At 39.6% G+C, this 21,692-nt stretch overlaps 2 protein-coding genes across 2 annotated transcripts; both read left to right on the forward strand.

Annotated features, from left to right (window-relative positions):
* Positions 1 to 7,013: 7,013 nt before the first annotated feature.
* Positions 7,014 to 8,916, forward strand: LOC130096004 (zona pellucida sperm-binding protein 3-like). Its single transcript, XM_056262617.1, has 8 exons — positions 7,014 to 7,613; positions 7,695 to 7,813; positions 7,888 to 7,991; positions 8,057 to 8,234; positions 8,311 to 8,428; positions 8,500 to 8,582; positions 8,657 to 8,748; positions 8,819 to 8,916. Exons 1-8 carry the CDS (start codon positions 7,059 to 7,061, stop codon positions 8,869 to 8,871), a joined length of 1,302 nt encoding a protein of 433 aa, XP_056118592.1. The 5' UTR covers positions 7,014 to 7,058; the 3' UTR covers positions 8,872 to 8,916.
* An 8,382-nt stretch (positions 8,917 to 17,298) lies between these two features.
* Positions 17,299 to 20,922, forward strand: LOC130096209 (zona pellucida sperm-binding protein 3-like). The gene is made up of 8 exons (XM_056262892.1): positions 17,299 to 17,853; positions 17,935 to 18,053; positions 18,128 to 18,231; positions 18,297 to 18,474; positions 20,316 to 20,433; positions 20,505 to 20,587; positions 20,662 to 20,753; positions 20,824 to 20,922. The coding sequence occupies exons 1-8, from the start codon at positions 17,299 to 17,301 to the stop codon at positions 20,874 to 20,876; spliced, it is 1,302 nt and encodes a 433-aa protein (XP_056118867.1). The 3' UTR covers positions 20,877 to 20,922.
* The last annotated feature ends 770 nt before the right edge of the window (positions 20,923 to 21,692 follow it).

Genomic DNA, 21,692 nt, shown 5'->3' on the forward strand with positions numbered 1-21,692 from the left:
ATGCCTAAACAAACTACTTGTCTTGGCTATAAATTTTGATACAGAATTTTATTTTATTTTATCACTTGGTACCCGAACCGAAATTTCACAACGCTTTATCTGTAGAGTGGAATAGGGATCCTCCACAAGGAGAGGCTAGTGGGCACTTCAGCACTGCATTGTCATCGGGCCCAGGTGAAGGTCCTTCGTCAGATCTGGAAACGGCCTGGGTCCGGGAGGCTGCGGGAAAACCTCGGGATAAACAAAGACACTAAAATTAGCGTAGATGCCATTCTTCTTGTGATGTAACGAGTACATTAGGATTTAAGGGAAGTGTTCCCAGTTCCAGCTGACCTAATCTACTGTATGCAGCCTAACATTGAATTATAGAAGTCGATAATGTATTATGTGAATGCTAGGTCAAAGAGAAGTGTTTTTAGTCTAGATTTGAACTGACAGAGTGTGTCTGCTTCCCGGACAATGGTAGGAAGACTGTTCCAAAGTTTTGGTGCTAAATAGGAAAAGGATCTACCGCCAGCAGTCGATTTTGATATTTTAGGTTATCAACTGGCCGGAACTTTGAGATTGCAATAGACATGAAGGACTATAATGTGTTAAGAGCTCGCTCAAGTACTGCGGAGCTAAACCATTTAGTGCTTTGTAAGTAATCAGCAATAATTTAAAATGTATGCAATGTTTAAATGCCACGGCCTACCTGAGCATTGTTTCTGACCATGTCCATCCCTTTATGGCCACCATGTACCCATCCTCTGATGGCTACTTCCACCATGTCACAAAGCTCTAATCATTTCAAATTGGTTTCTTGAACATGACAATGAGTTCACTGTACTAAAATGGCCTCCACAGTCACCAGATCTCAACCCAATAGAGCATCTTTGGGATGTGGTGGAACGGGAGATTCGCATCATGGATGTGCAGCCGACAAATCTGCGGCAACTGTGTGATGCCATCATGTCAATATGGACCAAACTCCCTGAGGAATGCTTCCAGCACCTTGTTGAATCTATGCCACGAAGAATTGAGGCAGTTCTGAAGGCAAAAGGGGGTCCAACCCGTTACTAGCATGGGGTACCTAATAAAGTGGCCGGTGAGTGTATATATATATATATATATATATTGTCATTGCATTCTTGTGGCTCAGTGACACACCTGAATGAAAGGGTCATTAGTATGCCCCATTATGCGCTCATTATGCGGGCCCATTGTCTTCTCAGGTGTGAATCACAGCAGGTCACACCCCTGCGCATATTGCCTTTCCAAACAAAAAGTGTCATTTTTAAATTTAAACCAATCTATTGTTTTATGTGAATGATAAGGCAGGATGATTTTCAGATCATTTTGAAGAAAAAACTCTAGGCGACAACATCCATTAGTCAAAAGTCTTGTGGACAGATATTTAGTATGTGTTTTGTGGCCTTATTTCAGAAACTTTAAGTTTTAATTTTTTCAATAACCACGCATAAACAATATTCTCTCAAAAATACAAAAATGTACATACATGTTGATAACATATTATGGTAGCCCTGTGTGTGCTAAATAGAGTGTAATTACACCTTTGCCAGTAATATGTTTATAAGCAACTGAAAAAAGCACAAATGTCAGAGTATGTCAAAACATCTCAAGGACCCCAAAAACACCTTGGACCCCAGAGGGTTAATAGGCAGCCAATGCAGTGTTGATAGAACCGGGCTAATATGGTCATACTTCCTGGTTCTGGTAAGAACTCGAGCTGCTGCGTTTTGAACTAGCTGTAGTTTGTTTATTAAGCGTGCAGGGCAACCACCCAGTAGAGCATTACAATAATCTAGCATTGAGGTCATGAACGCATTAGCTAATTGTTCTGCATTCGTCAATGAGAGCATATGGCGTAATTTAGATATATTTTTAAGATGGAAAATTGCGGTTTTACAGATACTAGACACGTGACTTTCAAATGAAAGATTGGTATCAAAGAGCACACCCAGGTTCCTAAGACGGTGAAATGCTGGACTGAAAATGGCATTGCCAGCTTACAAGCATGTTTTGAATGCACAGACTGGGACGTGTTTTATAGTTCCTGCCCTGATTTAAATTAACTTACACAAACTGTGTCATCTTATATATCTTTCTGTGTAGACAGTAATATTCCCTGCAAAAAACATCACAGTATTCCCTAACAACAAACCATGGGTCACTAAAGAATTAAAAAGTGTTCTGAATAAAAAGAAACAATTTTTTTTATACAGGGAGTAGCCAGGAAAAGAAGGAAATCAATGGAGAAGTAAGGAATGGGATAAGGAAAGCTAAAATCATGTATAAGGATAAGGTGGAACACAAGTACTGTATAGTAGTGGGGATCTTCGTGCAGCTTGGAGGGGAATCAAAGCAATGTCCTCAGTTACTCAGGGAAGCGGAGACAGCAGGAAACCTATAAAAATTAGGGGAATAAATGACGCTGATCTCCCGTTTAAAAAATTATTACTTTTCTGAAAATATTTCTTGTTTGAGAGAGTCTCTATTTTCTCAAAATGATGTCACCATCAGTCAAGAGTGTGTCAGGGACCATTTGAATAAGGTCAACATCAGGAAGGCCCCTGGACCTGATCTTGTCTGTGGGCGGACACTGCGCTATTGTGCCGACCAGCTGAGCAATGTCCTCCAGCACATCTTTCAGATGTCACTAGAGAGTAGTGTAGTTCCCACTCTTTGGAAATCCTCCAAAGTGATCCAAGTTCCTAAGAAGATCAGCAAACCAGAGCAACTAAATGATTTCAGGCCTGTTGCTTTAACATCACTAATTATGAAGGTATTTGAAAAAATCGTTAAAAACCTGGTGCTATCATCTGTAGAGGGAAGACTGGACCCCCTGCAATTTGCCTATCGAGTGAGGAGGGGAGTAGAGGATGCAAAGCTTTTTATCTTGAATAGCATTTATAAGCATTTAGACAAACCAAAATCCCATGCCAGGCTTCTGTTTGCAGACTTTTCTTCAGCTTTTAATACAATGCAACCACATATTTTAATAGACAAGCTGCTGTGTGATTTTAACTTGCCTCACCAACTTGTTTTATGGATTTTAGATTTTTTAACTGTTAGAGAGCAGAGGGTATTTGTAAATGTTCATTTATCAGACTCCTTATTGCTCTCTACAGGATCACCTCAAGGGTGTGTCCTTTCACCCCTTTTTTTTAATATCATGTACACAAATGGCTGCAGAAGCACCCAGGAGAGCAGCTATTTGGTGAAGTTTTCCAATGACACTGCGTTGTTGTCACTCCTCCAATGTCCAGTATCTGACAATGGGAATGCTCTGACTGACTTTATCCAAAGTCCTTTTAGGCAAGTCATGCCACTCGGCCGCCATCTTGGCAACGCCTCCGGGCAGCTATTTCGGACTAACAAGACCAGGGCCCGTATATCCCTAAAGAATTTTTGTGCAAAAAGTGGCTCCTAGCGGCCAAATTCTAAGAAAATCCTCAGAGTCATGACGTTTTCTTAGAATTCCCCCTAAAAGTGACACGAAAATCCCAGTTAATGTAAAAGCTATTCCTCAAGATTCCTAGCGCTTAAAAGGGCTCCTAAGGCGAGATCTGCTAAGAGCAGGGAAGAGGACATTTAGTGGCTTAGGAGTTCAAGGAGTTGTAGGATATTTGTTAACAAGCCTTCATTAATAGACCAGCCAGCAATCACAGACATTGATAAAAGCTGAGCCGTGTTACCCTCGTTAAGACCACACTGAGTTGTAACGTTGCAATTTCTACTTCATTAAGGACAGCCCCTTGAGATAGGCCATCTTGTTTTCAATGGGGTCCATATGGGAGTGAAAGTACAAAATATGCCAGCTAGGACATTAATATGAGCAAATAAGACACGAATCATTATTTGAACAGGGTGTAATGAGCTTAAGTTTTCACATATTTTAGATTCTAATGTTAGGCTATAACCCCTACAGCTTACTATTCATTTTCCAGATATTTTCTTGAATGTGAAATATTATTTACAATTACAGTCTGCATAAGATTAGAGTGTATAATTATGTTTATTGATTTGAGGGTACATCCTTTGCTCATTATCACCAAAAGTTCATTTTCATCAAACTTGTAGGATCAACCAATCACGGCTTTTGAAATGATGACTCATACCTAGCAACGGGGTCAACCACACCTCTTCACTAAGATAGGATTTTCCATCCATTCCTTGCTCAGAGTTCACTGAAAATGTTCTGGAATCACTTCTAAGCTAAAACTCCTGGCAAGGAATTTTTAGGTTAAGTTAGGAGCTCTCTGAGAGGATTCTCAGAATCTTTAGGGATACGGGCCCAGGCTCCTATTTAAATGAATGGGCAGAGAGTCAGAACTGCACTTTCACTGGTCACCAGGACAAAAAAACTGCTTGTATAGAAACAGCAGTAAAATATTATAAAAATCGCTGAAAAAGTTTGATGACTTTGCCCCAAAATAGGGTTTAAAAGGCCTTTTTCCCCACAGGTTTTACGTTTACTACGCATGCGCAAGGGTTCTCGTCTCCGCTGTCGCAAACCTCAACTGTGCGCAAACAGTGGAACCAGACGATAGGCTTACATGTTTCCCGGCTTGACTGTTAAAAGCAGACGATTGGCTTTCCAGCGGGAGGGGCGGCGCATGTGCATACAACCGCCATCTTTGGCGTTACGGGTTTTCCCTATATAGTTGTATTGAGGATTGAGGAAGTGGCATGTCTCTATATAAATTGTCTCTGCTTTATCTCATGGTGTGATAACCATTTCCTTGACTTAAAAGTATCTAAAACCAAAGAATTAATTATTGACTTTGGGCGAAAAAGAGATACTGCTTCAGAGAGTATCATACATACTGTAATGTAGAGGTGGAAATTGTTTCATCATATAAATATTTGGGCACTGTTTTTGATGACCATCTTAAGTTTGATATTAACAGCGCTGCCATCGTGAAGCGGGGGCAACAGACATTCATATTCTCCGCAAACTAAACTCCTTCTCTGTCACGCCGGTCATCCTATGTAGAATTTTACAAGTCTTTTATTAAGAGTCTTTTAAGTTTTTCTTCTATCTGTTGGTTTCACAATCTGGCAGTTAAAGACAGGAATAGCCTGAACAACATTGTAAAAATCTGTTCTAAAATCATCAGTGTGAAACAGAGAGACCTTAATGTCTTCTGTAACCTACAAATAGTTCGGAAGGCAGGGAGTATCTTAGCCTCTCCGGGACATGCTTTGGCAGGTGCATTTTCTCTGTTGCCTTCTGGGCGTCGTTATGCGCTTCCTGTGTGTAAGACGAACCGCCACTCCGAATCTTTCATCCCTTCTGCGATCAAACTTTTCAACTCTATGTAGGGTTGTTTGGGGTTTTTAAATGTGCACATATTGACTGCTTGTATGTTGTGAATAATGTGTGTGATTTGTGTTATGTACTTTGTGTTATGTACTGTTGTATACATACTGCTCTTAACTAATTGCCCCTTGTGGGATTAATAAAGTTGATTGAATTGAATTGAATTGAATTGAATTAAATAAGAATTTAATTGAACTGAATTGACACGAACACAGCGCATGATGTAGTAAGCCGGATCCGGATCAGATGGTGAACCTGTGCCTTGGCACGACCACAGCGCATGATGTAGTCAGCCGAATCCAGGCTTTATCCAGTTCGTATCCAGATCAGATGGTGGACCTGCACCTAGACACGACCACAGCGCATGATGTAGTCAGCCGAATCCAGGCTTTATCCAGTTCGTATCCAGATCAGATGGAGGACCTGCACCTAGACACGACCACAGCGCATGATGTAGTCAGCCGGATCCGGGCCGTATCCAGATCAGATGGTGGACCTGTGCCTAGACACGACCACAACGCATCCCTTAAGTGTCAGCAGAGATTGTGTCAATTAGACTCTCCCCTTAGGCCTCATCGACACGACAGCAATCAGCACTGATCCTCAACAAACCCCTCTCCATACCAACGAATGACTCCGATCTTCAACCATTTGGAACTAAATAATATTCTGAATGTCCTGATCCAATCTGACTTCTGACCTATAATGCTGCCTAAGTCATAATCATACACTGTTCGTTCATTGACCAGAGGAGATCTGAGATTTTTCTTTCTTTTTTCTCCATTCTTCATCTTTCACCTGATGGAGTTTTGGTTCCTCACCACTGGCTTGCTTTTGGCTTGCTTAGAGGACACTTAATATTCAACAATATTATTGATCTGCCTGCATTGACACCATTAAATGAGAACTGAACTGATCTGGACGAGGACATCACCGTTTTCTCCAGAGCAGTTATACATATAAATGAACTAAATTACGTTTACAACAAAAATGAACCATCACTGAACTTACTTAAGTGGACTATGGCGCTATTTTCTTCTAGATCTGCTGAACAGCGGAAAGAAACTTTGTTGCATTAATTTTCCTGTTATCACTGTAAAGCTGCTTTGAAATAATTTGTATTGTAAAAAGCGCTATATAAATAGAATGACTTGACTTGACAATGGACTGAAAACTCGCATTTAGATTTGTCGAATGACAAATTATGGATTTTACCAAGATTCCGGCCCACATAAAAAAAAAAAAAAAAAATGTAGTTAAATTTCCATTCGTATGTACTTCACAATATGCAAGAAAAGATGTCTCCACTTTCAATACATCAAAATGTTATTATCTTTGTCTGACAATACTACAAGAATAAAGTTGTTTTCTTTTTCAGCATTCATGCACAACCTTACTCGTACAGTGTGAGTTGGTAACCTTGCTGAAATAGCACAGAAATTGCACAGTGTATGCCCGCCTTAAGCCTTGTCTGTGAAACCGGGGGAAACAATTTTTGTATTGTGTTGGTTCACTGCTTGACGTCCTATGGACAATTTACAAAACAAGTGAGCCACTTGGATCTAGGTTGCACTCTTTTGGTGTGTGTAATGCTTTTAATGAAACAAGTCTGGAAAATCATTAAGCTTGACAAAAGGGGTGGAGTCTCTTTAATTTCCTGCTCTAGAAAAAGGCACAGCAGAAGATCAACAAGTATTCTGGAGATTTCAAAGTTTTTTTTTTTTTTTTTACAATGGGGCTTTTGGTTTTCAGTCTTTCTGGATTGTTGCTGCTAACAGCAATTGACTTGTGTTTTGCACAGTGGTCAGGATTTCAACAAGGCCAGGATCCAGTAAGATTTCAGCAGCAACATCCACCAGTTTTAGTTTCTCAGCAAGCTGTCCAAGGCCCACAGGTATCAGCATCTTTTAAGCCTCCAAGGCCTACAATGAACTCTACTGAGGCTGATCCATGGAATCTTCTTCAAGAGTCTGGAAATACTCAGTCCAAACAACTAATGCAGGGTCCTGTAGTGCCTTTGATGTGGCGTTTTCCAATAATGCCAGAAGAACCTCAACAGCCAGATGTGCCTTTTGAGCTGCGTGTACCTATAGCTACAGAGAGTATTGCAGCACAATGTGGGGAGAACTTTGTGCATGTGGAGGTTAAGGAGGATTTATTTGGGACTGGTCAACTGGTGAATCCTTCATTCCTCACTTTAGGAGGCTGTGCAGTTGTAGGGGAGGATCCAGAAGCTAAAGTCCTTATCTTTGAATATGAGCTCCAGACATGTGGCAGCTCTCTGATGGTAAGTGGCTGCTAATGGGTCAACCCTAGAAACTGTAAAAGCCAGGTCTGTCCAGTAACCTGCTACTTGTGCTTCTTTCAGATGACTAATGATGAGCTTGTTTACACCTTCACCCTCCTCTACACTCCAGAGCCTTTAGTAGGAACTCCCATCGTAAGGGCTGATGCAGCAGCTGTTGGAATTGAATGTCATTATTCAAGGTAAAAACAAACTTGTCAAAGCAATTTTGTTTAATACTACATTCTTCTTAATCTTGTTTTAATGCTTCCACTAGGTTGCAAAATGTAAGCAGCAATGTGCTGATGCCCAGCTGGGTTCCTTTTGCTGCTACAAAAGTTGGAGAGGAAGTTCTGGTGTTTTCCTTGAAGCTCATGACTGGTAATATGCAATGTTAGAATTTCAGAAGTGGCTAGGGAAAGTTGCGAACATGGGTTTCATTTCAGATGACTGGATGTTTGAGAGGCCATCCAATCAGTATTTCCTAGGGCAGTTCCTGAAGCTTGAAGCTTCTGTGAAGCAATACAACCACGTCCATCTGCGTATCTTTGTGGGAGACTGTCTGGCTACTGCAGTCCCTGATGTAAACTCTTCTCCAAGATATTCCTTCATTGAGAACTATGGGTTAGTAGGGAATCTCTCCTTAAACTCCCGTTTGCAAATAGTGCCTAAAGTCTTAACCCACACCCTTTCTCTTCAGGTGCCTGGTTGATGGAAAGCTCACAGGCTCCACTTCCAGTTTCATGCGCAGGGTTCAGAATGATAAGCTGCAGTTTCAGTTGGAGGCTTTCAGGTTCCTGCGAGCTGATAGTGGCTTGGTATGCATTTTGGGCTATAGATCTGAGAGTTAAATGACCAGTAAGAGAACTAACTGTGTCCTCTTCTGTAGGTGTACATCACCTGTTCTCTAAAGGCTGTCATGGCCTCTACCCCGACAAGTCCAGAGAACAAGGCTTGCTCCTTCAATAATGGGTATTTCATACTATTTTAGACCTCTAATGATTTGAGTTGGTAAATGGGTAAGCAGTTTTCTTTCCTGTCTATAGATGGACTTCTGTAGATGACAATGACCAGGTGTGTATGTGCTGTGACTCCACATGTGGTTCCAGCAGAAAAGGACGAGCACTACCTGAATCAGGTAATGTATGAAATCTTGGTATTGCTCTTGCAGAAGGACTTTCAATTTCTCATTTAGTCTTTGTTTTCAGGCCTGGTATCAGAAGGGAAAGCAACCATCGGCCCCATTGTGATCGCTAACTGATGTATTGTGAATGGTGAGAAGTGCCAATAAAAGTCTTTTTATATATATATGTGAGTTTACTTGTCTTTTTGTAAATTTTTCAGTTTGCCAAGTGCAGGAATGCAAATTTTTTCACTGACTAGTGTGGTGGAAATTTTAAACATAAAATATATATTTAAACTAAGGTTAGACTAGCATCTAACATTTGAACAGAATGTACTGTACGAAACCAAGGGAAAACATTTGACTGTGTATAAATAACAAATATGGGAAGTGAAATAGACCGCTGTCTAAACTCGAAACCAAAAACAGAGTTTGGTTACCTAGTAACAAGAGTCTATGAAGAACCAAATTAAGTAATGTTTCTTTTTTTTTCTTCTTTTTTTTTTTTTGCCATACCTCCTTCGTTGTATTTGTGTCTTACTGGTGGGATTCTCAATGGAATATGTCTGAGATCCACCGGCCATGCTTATTGCTGTTTTTTGGGAGATTTCCTGAGAACTGCTCGGAAAGATCTCCTGGCCATAATTAAAGTATTTAGAGGACGTTTGCTGAGGCCTGTTATTACTGCCGCGCAGCAGGTCATTTTAGGGAAGTTAGCAAGTTTGAGTATAGGTATGGAACTCCGCTGGAGTATAGACTTAGCCGACGTCGATGAGTAGATGCGCCAGAGTATAAGGTAGTTAGGTTTAGGGAAAAAATCTATGACACTAGGAACGGTCTGCTTGCTTTCAGTTGTGAGCTTTAAGTCAAAAGCCTGCGTGCCCTACCTTTTACATATGTTTGGGATAGAGACCCAACTGTGCACCGCACTTGGCACAAGATTTAATTTAAGCAGTGGGTAATTTATTCACAAGCGACACATTCTGTGCAGAAAATTAATTCCTTGTATCAACTGAGCAGTACGGTGTATGTTACTGTGTAAGCCAGACCTATAAACTACAGTTTCAAATCTGATTCTGTAGATGTGAAATTGCCTGTTTAAATTGCCTCACAACAGGCCTATGTGCTTTTTGTAATGGCAAACATGCATGTTGGCTGCAAAACATGAGGGTCCGCTTACGAAAGTGTGCTATTAATATACTTAAATTAAAAGGGCATGTTTGCAATCTACTTACTTATCAGACATGTATTGAAAAATTGCACTTAAAGGGATACTCCACTTTTTTTGGAAATAGGCTCATTTTACAACTCCCCCAGAGTTAAACTGTTGAGTTTTACCGTTTTTGAATCCATTCAGCCGATCTCCGGTTCTGGCGGTACCACTTTTAGCATAGCTTAGCATACATCATTGAAGTGGACAAGACCATTAGCATTTCTCAAAAAAAAATGACCAAAGAGTTTATTTTTCCTATTTAAAACTTGACTCTTCTGTAGTTACATCGTGCACTAAGACCGACGGAAAATGTAAAGTTGCGATTTTCTAGGCTGATATGACGCAGCGCCTGAAAATAGTTCCGTTGTGTTGACGGACGGTAGCCTATTTTCAGGCGCTGCGTCATATCATTATGCCTGCTGCTCTCATGGTACGGCAGTAAAGTTTATTGATTATTACGCAGGAATGAGAGTATAGTTCCTAGCCATATCAGCCTAGAAAATCGCAACTTTACATTTTCCGTCGGTCTTAGTGCACGATGTAACTACAGAAGAGTCAAGTTTTAAATAGAAAAAATATTGAAACTCTTTGGTCATTTTTTTTTTAGAAATGCTAATGGTCTTGTCCACTTCAATGATGTATGCTAAGCTATGCTAAAAGTGGTACCGCCAGAACCGGAGATCGGCTGAATGGATTCAAAAACGGTAAAACTCAACAGTTTAACTCTGGGGGAGTTGTAAAATGAGCCTATTTCCAAAAAAAGTGGAGTATCCCTTTAAGTAAACTCAACGTGTACTGACGAAGGTCCAAGTATATGTGGCCTATACAGGTCCTTCTCAAAAAATTAGCATATTGTGATAAATTTCATTATTTTCCGTAATGATAAAAAGTAAACTTTCATATATTTTAGATTCATTGCACACCAACTGAAATATTTCAGGTCTTTTATTGTTTTAATACTGATGATGTTGGCATACAGCTCATGAAAACCCAAAATTCCTGTCTAAAAAAATTAGCATATCATGAAAAGGGTCTCTAAACGAGCTATTATCCTAATCATCTGAATCAACTAATTAACTCTAAACACCTGCAAAAGATTCCTGAGGCTTTTAAAAACTCCCAGCCTGTTTCATTACTCAAAACCGCAATCATGGGTAAGACTGCTGACCTGACTGCTGTCCAGAAGGCCATCATTGACACCCTCAAGCAAGAGGGTAAGACAGAAAGAAATTTCTGAACAAATAGGCTGTTCCCAGAGTGCTGTATCAAGGCACCTCAGTGGGAAGTCTGTGGGAAGGAAAAAGTGTGGCAAAAAACGCTGCACAACGAGAAGAGGTGACCGGACCCTGAGGAAGATTGTGGAGAAGGACCGATTCCAGACCTTGGGGGACCTGCGGAAGCAGTGGACTGAGTCTGGAGTAGAAACATCCAGAGCCACCGTGCACAGGCGTGTGCAGGAAATGGGCTACAGGTGCCGCATTCCCCAGGTCAAGCCACTTTTGAACCAGAAACAGCGGCAGAAGCGCCTAACCTGGGCTACAGAGAAGCAGCACTGGACTGTTGCTCAGTTTTGCATGTCATTCGGAAATCAAGGTGCCAGAGTCTGGAGGAAGACTGGGGAGAAGGAAATGCCAAAATGCCTGAAGTCCAGTGTCAAGTACCCACAGTCAGTGATGGTCTGGGGTGCCATGTCAGCTGCTGGTGTTGGTGCACTGTGTTTTATCAAGGGCAGGGTCAATGCAGCTAGCTATCAGGAGATTTTGGAGCACTTCATGCTTCCATCTGCTGAAAAGCTTTATGGAGATGAAGATTTCATTTTTCAGGACGACCTGGCACCTGCTCACAGTGCCAAAACCACTGGTAAATGGTTTACTGACCATGGTATTACTGTGCTCAATTGGCCTGCCAGCTCTCCTGACCTGAACCCCATAGAGAATCTGTGGGATATTGTGAAGAGAAAGTTGAGAGACGCAAGACCCAACATTCTGGATGAGCTTAAGGCCGCTATCGAAGCATCCTGGGCCTCCATAACACCTCAGCAGTGCCACAGGCTGATTGCCTCCATGCCATGCCGCATTGAAGCAGTCATTTCTGCAAAAGGATTCCCGACCAAGTATTGACTATTGAGTGCATAACTGAACATAATTATTTGAAGGTTGACCTTTTTTTTTGTATTAAAAACACTTATTTTATTGGTCGGATGAAATATGCAAATTTGTTTAGACAGGAATTTTGGGTTTTCATGAGCTGTATGCCAAAATAATCAATATTAAAACCATAAAAGACCTGAAATATTTCAGTTGGTGTGCAATGAATCTAAAATATATGAAAGTTTATTTTTTATCATTACATTATGGAAAATAATGAACTTTATCACAATATGCTAATTGTTTGAGAAGGACCTGTACTTGTAGCCAATCTTACAAGTTACATGGCTCGTGGCTCACTCTTGAGTAGCCGATTAACCCCCCCCCCCCCCCCCCCCATCCCCACCCCCACCCACAGTTTTACATGCATTCTTAACCGTTAAAAAAATATTGACTATCCCAAACTTTACATATTTCCTTTATACCCACACATATGAACTTTACAGGTGTCCTATAATTACTGAAAGGTGTTCTGTAAGTTACTTTTTACTTGCACAGTACTTTCTGGAAATGTCAGTTGGTTTAAAGTATCTAAAACATGATTAAAACATCATTCTACTATAAACCTGGATTAGTTAAGCAGATTGCTTAATGGTTAAATAATGTAGTCATAAATCAGGGCAACCAAGGTTAACCACTTTAAATTCAATATAAAAGTCTGATATACTGCAACTTTTACTTTCGCCCCACGGAGCTCGATCAAGTTTGAGATATTAGTATACTTACTACATAAATTATGCTTACATTATACTTATGATAAATTATACTATAAAATGAACCTCGAAGTATGCTTATTTTGGTGACACTTTATTTTGATGGTCCCTTTTGAACATCCTGTTGACTATAAGTGGGCGGCAGTGGCTCAGTGGTTCATGTGGGTTGTCTACAAACCGGTGGGTGTGGGTTGTGGGTTCATGTGGGTTGTCTACAAACCGGAAGGTTGGTGGTTCAATCCTCGGTTCCACCTGACCAAGTGTCGAGGTGTCCATGAGCAAGACACCTAACCCCAGCTGCTCCCGACGAGCTGGATGGCGCCTTGCATGGCTGCCGTCGCCCGTCGGTGTATGAATGAGTGTGTGAATGGGTGAATGTGAGGCAAATGTAAAGCGCTTTGGTGGCCATTGGGTCTGTGAAAGCGCTATATAAATGCAGTCCATTTACCATTTACCATAAGTAACTTTGCAACTATATGTCAACTAACTCTCATTAGAGTATTAGTAGACTGCTTAATATCCGCCAACTCTTTGTTGTGATGCTCCTCCAACAGACATTCTACTGATTATAAGTAACTTTGCAACTACATGTCAACTTATTCTATCCCTAACCCTACCAGAATACTCTACTAACACTCTAGTGAGAGTTAGTAGAGATGTAGGTGCAACGTTACTTATAGTCAACTGAATGTGTTAAAGGGACCATCCAAATAAAGTGAAACCCTTATTTTTAATAAGGGTCAGTACTCTTGTTTCCATTCTGGTGGAATCCTCATGTACCTTGGAAGACTAGGCACAGCATTATTTCTAGGTGAGATTTAAGTCATTCAAGTGTTTTTTTAATTTTATTTTTAAATTCAGTTCACAAAACCTACTTTTAACTGATTTTGTACATGAAGGGCAGATGTTTGTCAACTTTCAGTTCATGCAATAACTTGTTTGGATTTGAATGCAGGCAATTAAAAAGCTTCTTTAAAACTCATAAAATGTCATAAGGATATAATTGCATGTTGCATTTACTTGATCTAAATATAGTTAATACTTCAGGCAAAGTTCCAGAATCAAATCAGTGAGGCTGCAGATGTAATGTGTAAGTAACAGCTCTTAAGCACCACTGTATGAATAGTAATGCACAGAGAGAGATTTACAAGTCATTACTTTTACAAATAAATCATGCATTTATATGTGGATGTCAACTGTGAAACGTTGATGCGTGTCCAGGGCCGTTGGTCCTCTATTGTAGCATGAAAACAGAACTTTTATTCAAATTCTGAATGCATTGTATCAAAGAACTTAGTTCATTGAGATCTCACAAAGTTCCATTATAATCAATGCAGCTGTCTACATTGCACAACAAATCTCTTAAATACTTCATATCTACGTGTTATTACGGGAGCATTTGCAAATATGTTTTACCAATATGCTATTATTACGGTTTCAACTAAGGGTGCTCTTGCTTAGGTTTGAGGATGCTTAGCACCATCTAGCAACTTCGTAGAAATGGGCCTGAGGTATTCCACACAGTACATGTATATATGAACACGTCTTAAAGTCAGAGATGGCTGGCAAAACCTCTCAGCATGTGTAATGTGATTTCTCACCTCACCACTGATTGCCAAAACAAAGTGACACCATCAACAATCCATAGGAATACCACGTTAAGGTAAAGAGGCTACCTTTAATAAGTTGCACTAAGGCTAATTATATATTACATGACAAAACTAGGCTGTACATAGTTTTGTAAGTGCATTCCAGCCCAACTTCAGTGGATGTTTTCATGCAGAATTCCCACAATGCGTAATCACTACAAATAAACAGTGTTGGGGATAACTTGTTACAAGTAAATAGTGACTTATGCTGGATTTATCCAATCATTTAGTCCACTTAAACCTCACACCTTTCTTAAAATAAACTAGGTCAGCTGGAACTGGGAACACTTCCCATAACACCTGAAATACTCGTTACATCATAAGAAGAATGGCATCTACGCTAATATTAGTCTTTCTGTTTATTTCGAGGTTTACTGTAGTAAGCTAGATCCGGGCCGTATCCAGATCAGATGGTGGACCTGCACCTAGACACGACCACAGCGCATGATGTAGTCAGCTGGATCTGGGCCGTATCCAAATCAGATGGTGGACCTGTGCCTAGACACGACCACAAAGCATTCCTTAAGTGTCAGCAGATATTGTGTCAATTAGACTCTCCCCTGTGAAGGCCTCATCGACATGACAGCAATCGGCACTGATCCTCAACAAACCCCTCTCCATACCGACGGAATGACTCCGATCTTCAACCAAATAATATTCTGAATGTTCTTATCCAATCTGACTTCTTACCTATAATCCTGCCTGAATCATAATCATATATTGTTCGTTCATTGACCAGAGGAGATCTGAGATTTTTTTGTTTCTCCATTCTGTCACCTCATGGAGTTTTGGTTCCTTGCCAATGTCACCTTTTGGCTTGCTTAGTTGGGGACACTTCATATTTAACAATATTATTGATCTGCCTGCATTGACACCATTATATGAGAACTGAACTGATCTGGACAAAGACATCACCGTTTTCTCCAGAGCAGCAATATAGGGGAGCGCGGGGTTAAATGTAACAACTTAACGCGGGGTTAAATGTAACACGGACCTTTTACATAGTTAGTCAGGATCAAGCAGGTTGTGTTTCCGCTCTTTTTCTCTCGCTGCCAGAAGACGGTCTCCCGCGAATTTGTGGAAAGTTTTGATAATATTTCGTGAAGATACTGGACAAAGAGTGTTTTGACACCATGCAAGTACATTTTTTCATCATAGGTTTTTTTCGGTTTCTGAGTTGGGTGTGTACGTTTTCAAATCTAACTTTATATTGCCTTAATCACTGTCTTGTTTGCTGAAACATAGCACCGTTTTGAAACATGTCAGCAACTCCTAGCAACTGTTAGCTAGGCTTAAAATATGCTTTACACAGCGGGGTTAGTTGTAGCACAGTGTTACAACTAAGCCGCCAAGTGTACAATGATAATCAAATGAAAACAGGGAGCCACACAAGTTTTCAGGTTTGAGTATGTATTTATATATTTAACTTTGTTGGACTTTCACAAACAATGTTGGAATTTAACATTTTTAAAATTTAGTTTTACTATGCATTGATCACTTGTTTATTTATTAAAAATATGGCCTGTTTTTAATGCAATAAACCCTTTAAATTTTCATTTTAAGCTCATTTGTATTATTACTGTTATTAATAATAATTGTACATGCAACTGCCACTCACACATCTAATTCAATTGCAATTACAATATTTGATGATTTTAATTATTTATTTATTGCAAAACTGTGCTGCCCTTTTCTATGTCTCTATCCATGATATTGATCCATAAAAGAAGGATGATTGGATGAGGGATGGATGTATGGATATCTATCTATACAGATGCACAAACAATATCAAACTATACAAATAAAATAGTACTGAATTATGTGTTACACACAAGTGTTACAACTAACCCCTCTGTCTGTTACAATTAACCCCGCATATGGGGTAAATTGTAACATTTGCACTTCTGTCACTTTCACTTCTGTCCTAGAAAAAAACTTTAAGTGTTCATTTGTAGCAGAGATGTGTATGTTGCTTGTGTAAAAAAAAGTTGAATCTAACTTAATAATTTTTTTAATAATTGAGCCAAAACCAAAATGATTTAGGTTGTGCCCCGCTCTCCCCTATATAAATGAACTAAATTACATTTTTACAACAAAAATCAAAAATGAACCACCACTGAACTTACTTAAGCTGGACTATGGCGCTATTTTCTTCTAGATCTGCTGTACAGCAGAAAGAAACTTTGTTGCATTATGCTCCTGTTATCACTGTCAAGCTGCTTTGAAATAATTTGCATTGTAAAAAGCGCTATATAAATAAAGGTGACTTGACTTGACTTGACTGAAAGCTCGCATTCAGATTTGTCGAATGACAACTGATGGATTGAACCAAGATTCCGGCTTACATTTAAAAAAAAAAAAAAAAAAAAAAAAATTAATAAAGTTTCCATTCGTATGTACTTCACAATATGCAATAAAAGATGTCTCCACTTTCATTACTTCAAAATGTTATTATCTTTGTCTGACAATACTATACGAAAAAAGTTGTTTTCTTTTTCAGCATTCATGCACAACCTTACTCGTACAGTGTGAGTTGGTAACCTTGCTGAAATAGCACAGAAATTGCACAGTGTATGCCCGCCTTAAGCCTTGTCTGTGAAACCGGGGGAAACAATTTTTGTATTGTGTTGGTTCACTGCTTGACGTCCTATGGACAATTTACAAAACTAGCCACTTAGATCTACGTTGCACTCTTTTGGTGTGTGTAATTCTTTTAATGAAACAAGTCTGGAAAATCATTAAGCTTGACAAAAGGGGTGGAGTCTCTTTAATTTCCTGCTCTAGAAAAAGGCACAGCAGAAGATCAACAAGTATTCTGGAGGTTTCAGAGTTTTTTTTTAACAATGGGGCTTTTAGTTTTCAGTCTTTCTGGATTGTTGCTGCTAACAGCAATTGACTTGTGTTTTGCACAGTGGTCAGGATTTCAACAAGGCCAGGATCCAGTAAGATTTCAGCAGCAACATCCACCAGTTTTAGTTTCTCAGCAAGCTGTCCAAGGCCCACAGGTATCAGCATCTTTTAAGCCTTCAAGGCCTGCAATGAACTCTGCTGAAGCTGATCCATGGAATCTTCTTCAAGAGCCTGGAAATACTCAGTCCAAGCAACTAATGCAGGGTCCTTTTGTGCCTTTGACGTGGCGTTTTCCAATATTGCCAGAAGAACCTCAAAAGCCAGATGTGCCTTTTGAGCTGCGTGTACCTATAGCTACTGAGAGTATTGCAGCACAATGTGCGGAGAACTTTGTGCATGTGGAGGTTAAGGAGGATTTATTTGGGACTGGTCAGCTGGTGAATCCTTCATTCCTCACTTTAGGAGGCTGTGCAGCTGTAGGGGAGGATCCAGAAGCTAAAGTCCTTATCTTTGAATATGAGCTCCAGACATGTGGCAGCTCTCTGACGGTAAGTGGCTGCTAATGGGTCAACCCTAGAAACTGTAAAAGCCAGGTCTGTCCAGTAACCTGCTACTTGTGCTTCTTTCAGATGACTAATGATGAGCTTGTTTACACCTTCACCCTCCTCTACACTCCAGAGCCTTTAGTAGGAACACCCATCGTAAGGGCTGATGCAGCAGCTGTTGGAATTAAGTGTCATTATTCAAGGTAAAAACAAACTTGTCAAAGCAATTTTGTTAAATGCTACATTCTTCTTAATCTTGTTTTAATGCTTCCACTAGGTTGCAAAATGTAAGCAGCAATGTGCTGATGCCCAGCTGGGTTCCTTTTGCTGCTACAAAAGTTGGAGAGGAGGTTTTGGTGTTTTCCTTGAAGCTCATGACTGGTAATATGCTATGTTAGAATTTCAGAAGTGGCTAGGAAATGTTGCTAACATGAGTTTCATTTCAGATGACTGGATGTTTGAGAGGCCATCCAATCAGTATTTCCTAGGGCAGTTCCTGAAGCTTGAAGCTTCTGTGAAGCAATACAACCACGTCCCTCTGCGTATCTTTGTGGGAGACTGTGTGGCTACTGCAGTCCCTGATGTGAACTCTTCTCCAAGATATTCCTTTATTGAGAACTATGGGTTAGTAGGGAATCTCTCCTTAAAGGGGCAAAGAAGCAGTCATTCAAGTTTACATAATTTACAAGATGGATTACCACTATAATCAAATTATATAAGAAACATGACAAATGTTAACATATAAAAGAAAAAATAAACACCGTTATATCTTTCGTGGCAAGGGCGCCGCCATTGTGCAGTATTATAACTGGTGACGTCACGGGGTTGTTTGGCTTTAAAGGCTCTGTGCTGAGTTCAGTAAAATACAGTGAAAGATGCATGTAAGCTGGTCGATCCAGCGAACAACTAACAGTCATTGTTAGCTAACAGCTGTAAGCATGAACTAGCTAATTTATAACTTAGTGTTTAGCTAGTGAACTTTATTAGTACCAGACAAAAAGACGACGTCTAACGTTAACAAACTGCACATGAAAACATTGTTCGTGATGTCTGCAATCATTTTCCTGTCTCTTGTCAACACCATGGTTGCAATACATTGTCAAGATCAGCGTCTTGACAGCAGATGGATCATGCTATCGTGGCGTAATAATGTTTGGTTGTTTAAGAAAGGTTAAAATGTATTACCTAAATGAAATCGAATGTATCGTCCTGTGGAATCATTCATTCACAGACAGCATACGAACTACGAAGATGTTCAACTAATAAAGATCTTCATCGCTGGCAAACAATATGATAGATTTGCCGATTTGCTTTCACTGGACTGTACTGTAGGTCCACGGCCACTTCATTCAACGCTCTTGATGTTCTTAAATCTTGTTACAATTCCGAGTCGAGTGTGACTTGAAAGCGCTTAAGTGATTCAGTGCGTGCAGAAAACTGAACAGATCATTCAAACTGATTCGCAAACCAATTTAGACAGATCTGCCAACTTGTTTGACGAAGTCTTTGAACCGAATCGACAAAAAAAGAGTGATTTATTTGTAAATTGAGCATCGCTCGTGCCCATAAAAAAAGATACAGCGCGCTTGGAATAAACTGCGCGTTTGTTTGCATTAAAATAAAGTGCGTGCGCCGTTTGCATCCCTGCATATAACGAGATTTGGGCCATTTGGGCTGTATCTTTTTTTTATGGACACGAGCGATGCTCAATTTAGAAATGAATCACACTTTTTTTTTTTTTTTTTTTTTTTTTTTTTTTTATTCTGTTCAAAGACTTCTTCAAACAAGTTGGCAGATCTGTCTAAATCGATTCGCGAATCAGTTTGAATGATATGCTGTCTGTGAATGAATGATTCCACAGGATTATACATTCGATTTCATTCAGGTAATACATTTTACAACCAAACAGATTATTACGCCACGATAGCATGATCCATCTGCTGTCAAGACGCTGATCTTGACCATGTATTGCAACCATGAAGTTGACAAGAGACACGAATATGATGTCAAACATCACGAACAATGTTTCCATGTGCAGTTTGTTAACGTTAGTCACGTCGTCTTTTTGTCTGGTACTAATAAAGTTCACAAGCTAAACCCTAAGTTATCATTAGCTAGTTCATGCTTACAGCTGTTAGCTAACAATGACGTTAGTTGTTCGCTGGATCGACCAGCTTACATGCATCTTTCACTGTATTTTACTGAACTCAGCACAGAGCCTTTAAAGCCAAACAACCCCGTGACGCCAGTTATAATACTGCACAATGGCGGCGCACTTGCCACGAACGATGTAACTGTTTCTTTTTTCTTTTATATGTCAACGTTTGTCATGTTTCTTTTATGATTTGATTATAGTGGTAATCCATCTTGTAAATTATGTAAACTTGACTGACTGCTTCATTTCCCCTGTAAACTCCCGTTTGAAAATAGTGCCTAAAGTCTTAACCCACACCCTCTCTCTTCAGGTGCCTGGTTGATGGAAAGCTCACAGGCTCCACTTCCAGTTTCATGCGCAGGGTTCAGAATGACAAGCTGCAGTTTCAGTTGGAGGCTTTCAGGTTCCTGCAAGCTGATAGTGGCTTGGTATGCATTTTGGGCTATAGATCTGTGAGTTAAATGACCAGTAAGAGAACTAACTGTGTCCTCTTCTGTAGGTGTACATCACCTGTTCTCTAAAGGCTGTCATGGCCTCTACCCCAACAAGTCCAGAGAACAAGGCTTGCTCCTTCAATAATGGGTATTTCATACTATTTTAGACCTCTAATGATTTGAGTTGGTAAATGGGTAAGCAGTTTTCTTTCCTGTCTATAGATGGACTTCTGTAGATGACAATGACCAGGTGTGTATGTGCTGTGACTCCACATGTGGTTCCAGCAGAAAAGGACGAGCACTACCTGATTCAGGTAATGTATGAAATCTTGGTATTGCTCTTGCAGGAGGACTTTCAATTTCTCATTTAGTCTTTGTTTTCAGACCTGGTATCAGAAGGAAAAGCAACCATCGGCCCCATTGTGATCGTTAATTGATGTTTTGTGAATGGTGAGAAGTGCCAATAAAAGTCTATATGTATTAGTGAGTTTACTTGTCTTTTTGTGTTTTCTGATGACTTAAAGTCCTTTTTGACCCGTAAGTTGCCTTTAGTAAATTTCAGTGTGCCAAGTGCAGGTATGGAGAAATTTTGGTAACACTTTATAATAACTACACGCTAATAATCATTAGTTAAGCATGAGTAAACCGTTAATTCATCATTCATAAAGCATCAATAGACATTAATAAGCAGTTTTTAAAAACAGCTATTAATGCTTTCTTCTTGATTTACAAGCATATCTATAATTTATTTAATAATTGTATTTTCATCCTTTATTAATGATCAATTTATTATTTCTAAATGATTAATTGCATTTTTTATAAACCAGTTATTTAAGAGTTTTCAGTGGTTCACAAGATTACTTAGAACGTGTAAGTAAATGATTAATAAACTATTTAAATGTACATTCATACATCTTATTCAGACATATAGTGATGGTTACTTAGTGTGTTAATAAATGCTTTATTAACATGTATTTATGCTTTAATTCAGGGTTAATTCGGGTAGTTATAAAGCATTTAGTAGTGGTCAGTTTACTATTTCTGTGAGCTCATCTATAGTGAGGACTATTCATGCCTTGTAAAGCATTTATAAAGGAGATTTAAAGGCTGTTAAATATTTCTATGTTCTGTATCACTGTGTTGTGTTTGTTACATTTCACTGTTTAGAAGATTGATGCGCCTTTAAATCTCCTTTATAAATGCTTTACAAGGCATGAATAGTCCTCACTATAGATTAGCTCACAAAATAGTTA

Source organism: Rhinichthys klamathensis, unplaced genomic scaffold (assembly GCF_029890125.1).
Source record: "Rhinichthys klamathensis goyatoka isolate OS25496 unplaced genomic scaffold, OSU_Roscu_1.1 h1tg000196l_1, whole genome shotgun sequence".
Taxonomy (NCBI): domain Eukaryota; kingdom Metazoa; phylum Chordata; class Actinopteri; order Cypriniformes; family Leuciscidae; genus Rhinichthys; species Rhinichthys klamathensis.

Excerpts from the sequence above, each read along its gene's own strand:
- LOC130096004 (XM_056262617.1), top strand. The coding sequence starts at position 7,059 with ATGGGGCTTTTGGTTTTCAGTCTTTCTGGATTGTTGCTGCTAACAGCA. Across the intron at positions 8,429-8,499 it reads TGCGAGCTGATAGTGGCTTG|GTGTACATCACCTGTTCTCT; the intron begins GTATGCATTTTG and ends CCTCTTCTGTAG. Across the intron at positions 8,583-8,656 it reads GCTTGCTCCTTCAATAATGG|ATGGACTTCTGTAGATGACA; the intron begins GTATTTCATACT and ends TCCTGTCTATAG.
- LOC130096209 (XM_056262892.1), top strand. The coding sequence starts at position 17,299 with ATGGGGCTTTTAGTTTTCAGTCTTTCTGGATTGTTGCTGCTAACAGCA. Across the intron at positions 18,054-18,127 it reads ATTAAGTGTCATTATTCAAG|GTTGCAAAATGTAAGCAGCA; the intron begins GTAAAAACAAAC and ends TGCTTCCACTAG. Across the intron at positions 20,434-20,504 it reads TGCAAGCTGATAGTGGCTTG|GTGTACATCACCTGTTCTCT; the intron begins GTATGCATTTTG and ends CCTCTTCTGTAG.